We start from the raw sequence: 4,045 nt of genomic DNA, 5'->3' as shown, positions 1-4,045 counted from the left end.
AACCTAGCTTGAGATAAAGGGACACCCAAGTAACGAACAGGAAACATACCTTGTTTGAACGGGAGACACTCAAGAATGGTCTCCTTAATGTTAGGAGACACATTCCCAAAGAAGACCTCACTCTTTTCAAGGCTAGGTTCTAACCTCGATCGTTTATGAAAAATACAAAGAGCCTTTTTAAGCACCTCCACCGACTGGACATCGCCCTTAGTAAAAACAAATAGATCATCCGCAAAGCAAAGATGCGTAATATTCAGATCTTCACAACCCCGATGATATCCAAAATCAGAAGCCTCTTGAATACATTGCCGAAGAATCATAGAGAAACCCTCCATGACAATAGTGAATAGATATGGGGATAAAGGATTCCCTTGCCGAAGACCCCGACCCCCTTGGAAAAAATCGTAAGAATTGCCATTTATCGCCAGAGAAAAAGAAGTAGTGGAAACCATCTCCCTTATCCAATTAACCATAACCGGATGGAATCCCATCCCCTGTAACATAACAATGAGGAAATTCCAATCCACCATGTCATAAGCTTTTTAATGTCTATTTTAAACGCGCATCTAGGAGGGCCAACCAACGACTGATACCCAGTAACAAGTTCATGAGCCATAAGGATATTATCCGTTATCCTCCTACCCKGAATAAAAGCCGACTGGGACTTATCAATAAGAGAATCCAGACACCCCTTCATTCYATTAGCAATAACTTTACTAATGCATTTATAGAGAACAGTACAACAAGCTATAGGCCTGTAGTCCGTAACCTTAGAAGCATTAGCAGATTTAGGAATAAGACAAATAAGCGTATGGTTCAGTTCTTTCGGGAGCTTACCTCGATAGAAAAAATTATGGACCGCTATCTCCACATCACGGCCAATGATTCCCCATGACGCCTTGAAAAWTTTTGAAGAAAACCCATCAGAGCCTGGGGCTTTATGATTTCCAATGCTAAACATAGCATTTTTAATTTCTTCATTCGTGACCGGCCGAATCATATCAAGAGCTTCTGACAGAATTAACTTCCTTGGAAAAGAAATATTAGYCAYGACCGGGTCTRTAGAAACATTCCGAACACCAAAGAAACTCTTAAAATAATCCACAAATTCTTTAGGGACATCATCGCCAGAAACATAATTGCCCCGACTATTACATACAGACATGATAGAGTTAGAGTGATGACGTTCTTTAATCACCCTATGGAAAAACTTCGTATTCGAGTCGCCTTCATTTAACCATTTGACTTTGGCACGCTGCTTAGCAGCACATTCTTCATCCCAACAAGCCAATTGATACGACAGACGAATATCCCCAAGATCCCTCCCCAAATCAGCATTAGAAGGATCATTATCCACATCGATCTGGATCCGGTCTAACTCAGTTTTCAGAAAAGCAACACGCTGCCCAAGATTTCCATAGGAATTCCTCAGCTTACGAAAAGGGACCTTAAGAGTTTTCAGATGAGAAGTAACCCGAAACATAAAGGATCCCTCAATATACTTAGACCATTCCTCTTGAACAATCTGCAAGAAATCCGGATGTTCTGTCAGGAAATTATCAAATTTAAAACCATACCTCCTTTTTCGAGCGCCTCCTTTAAAAGATAAAACACCCAGAGAGTGATCCGAAAGACCAGCCGGAAAGAAATGAACAGTAATATCTTGGCATTTAGAAGTAAACTCTGAGTTAGCCATAATTATGTCCAATTTACGCAAGATACCCCCAGAAGCATTCGGCTTTTGGTTCCATGAGTAATGGACACCTGTGTAATTTAGATCAAAAACTTCAACATCCTCAATACAAGCAAAAAAATCCGCCATGTCAGCATTACGACGAGAGGATCCACCAAAACCGTCATGAGGGAAAAGCATGGTATCGAAATCCCCCATTATGGCCCAAGGTTGCGCTCCAATCAAGACCTTAAATTTCCTCAATCCCGACCATAATTGTCTCTAGCATTACATACATTGGCACCATAAACAAACGAGCAAAAGAAAGCCTCCTGATTATCTCGTAAGATAATCTTACAATTCAGGAATTGATTGTGCACCTCCAAAAGCATAACATCTAAAACTCGTGAATCCCATGCAATGATAATACGAGTTCCAKAATCACATTCCACTTGGTTAGAAATCCAAGACCACCGACCAAAAATARAAGAVSAAAMATTCTCAARGGAATCCCTAGYGACATGAGATTCTATTATTGAACACAAACACAAATCATTACAATGAATAAAGTTTTTCACCTCTTTTTGTTTAACCGGAGAATTAAGTCCCCGGATGTTCCATGAAGCAAAATTCAACATGATGAGGTATTTGAAACAACTCCTTTCTCTCGGCAATCCTCAGTCGAATTGCTAACATCCTGGTCTGTTACCCCCTCGGTTTGGCCCCCCCATGAAGTTCCACGTCACCCAACTTCTCAAGAACACCAAATTTGTTAGCAGCTAAGGGGGGGTCACGTATTACACCCCTCCGGGCCAACCGAAAGTTTTTAACCATAGAATCAATAAGGGGAGTGGCCTGAGTACTAGAATGTGTAGAGTGGGAAGACTGTGTGGAAGAAGACCCAGAATCAACACCAACAGAAAGCGTACCTGGGCCTTTATTCGTCTCATAACATCCAGGTTGCTTAGAAGGATCCAAAGAAATGCCCTTATTACGATCATCCATTACCTCTTTACCCGAGGTACTGGCGCCCACAACCTCCGGCATAGGGACTTGCCTTTCCATAACTTTATCTTGCCGAGGAACAAATTTTTTAGCATTACCTCCTGTTTTAGCGCTCCACTGTTTCTTTTCCACTCTAACAAAGCCTTCTGCATCTTTCCTCCCCTCCACATGCTTGCCTTTGATTACAGATTTAGGGCAAGAGGACGATTTATGTCCAAAAACTTTGCAATGGAAACATTGAACTGGTTCCCATAGATATTCCACCTGGATTTGCACATTGTCAGCTACCCCTCCATTGAGATCAAGGATTTCAACCTCAATTTGTCTTTTTAAGTCACCGATAGCCCATACCTCAACAAGAACTTTTGCAAAACCCGGTCGACCCCATGCCTTTTCTCACATTGCCGCCGTACAGGAATCCATTTGCTTCGGAACCCCCAACACACTAGCGATGCGACTGACACCCTCTTTATTGAAAGCAACCAAGAGGATGTTGTGCAATTTTACCCATAACGGGCATGAGGTATGAACAGGTTTCCGTAACCCCTTAGAAGGATCCCATCGATGAACAAAAAGAGGTATGCCTCTTATCATTAGCGGGCCTGCATCAATTACTTGATCACATCCACCAATATCATTAAACTTAAAAAAGAAAATACCATTTTCATTCAGCATAGCATCTTTAAAACCATATTTTCCCCATGCCAGTTTGACGTAATTTTTCACCAAGTGAAACGGTATGCGCGGACCCAGAAAATATCCATACAAAACCGAGTTATACGCTTTAGCAGTTTCCTTAGCCAATTCAATAGGTATTTTCACACTCACCTGATTCTTATCCACTAAAGGGTAGAAGTTTAACATTGTGTCAGTCGCTTGTCCCACAGCTTTGGCAAAATTTAACTTTTCTCTGGCCAGATTCTCCGAACCCAAAGGCACATTATCCGCAACATCAATACCAAGATGTGAAAGTCGATCGAAAACCGAGATACGGGTAGGATCAGAAGGTGGGACCGAAACATCCCCCATTTCCATGGAACACTCTAAGAAGCCTAGGTGCTGAAATTTTCGTATTGTGCCCTTAATAGAATAGACGAAGACCCTAGAAACTAGGGTGCTGAATATTTATCAAGGGAGTTCTACAAAAATGACGAAGACCAAGGAAACACTTAGAATGAACGTAAGAAATAGAAAATGAGAAGGTGCAACCAAAACAGATTCACAGCAGCAAATGGTAGCAGCAAACAACCAGAACACGGGATACCAGCAAAACAAACAGCAAGATACGGGATCAAACAGCAAATACCTCACAACACATCGCTGCAGCTACAGAAAACAGAAAAACCGCACAGCAACTACAGCACAGCC

At 41.7% G+C, this 4,045-nt stretch overlaps 1 protein-coding gene across 1 annotated transcript in view; it reads right to left on the bottom strand.

Moving 5' to 3' along the window:
- The window catches only part of LOC112503450, a 12,343-nt gene extending 8,637 nt beyond the window's left edge, over positions 1 to 3,706 (bottom strand). Inside the window, exons 1-5 of the mRNA XM_025107489.1 lie at positions 3,078 to 3,706; positions 2,382 to 3,002; positions 2,053 to 2,185; positions 581 to 1,954; positions 50 to 494 (exon numbers count right to left, since the gene is read on the bottom strand). Coding sequence (XP_024963257.1) covers positions 50 to 494; positions 581 to 1,954; positions 2,053 to 2,185; positions 2,382 to 3,002; positions 3,078 to 3,706 — 3,202 coding nt within the window. The remainder of the gene's footprint in view (positions 1 to 49; positions 495 to 580; positions 1,955 to 2,052; positions 2,186 to 2,381; positions 3,003 to 3,077) is intronic.
- Between the last annotated feature and the right edge of the window lie 339 nt (positions 3,707 to 4,045).

Source organism: Cynara cardunculus, unplaced genomic scaffold, assembly GCF_001531365.2.
Source record: "Cynara cardunculus var. scolymus isolate 2C unplaced genomic scaffold, CcrdV1 Un_Scaffold_3024, whole genome shotgun sequence".
Lineage (NCBI taxonomy): Eukaryota > Viridiplantae > Streptophyta > Magnoliopsida > Asterales > Asteraceae > Cynara > Cynara cardunculus.
Note: the sequence above shows the minus strand (reverse complement) of the source record. Positions and strands in the feature narration are given on the sequence as shown.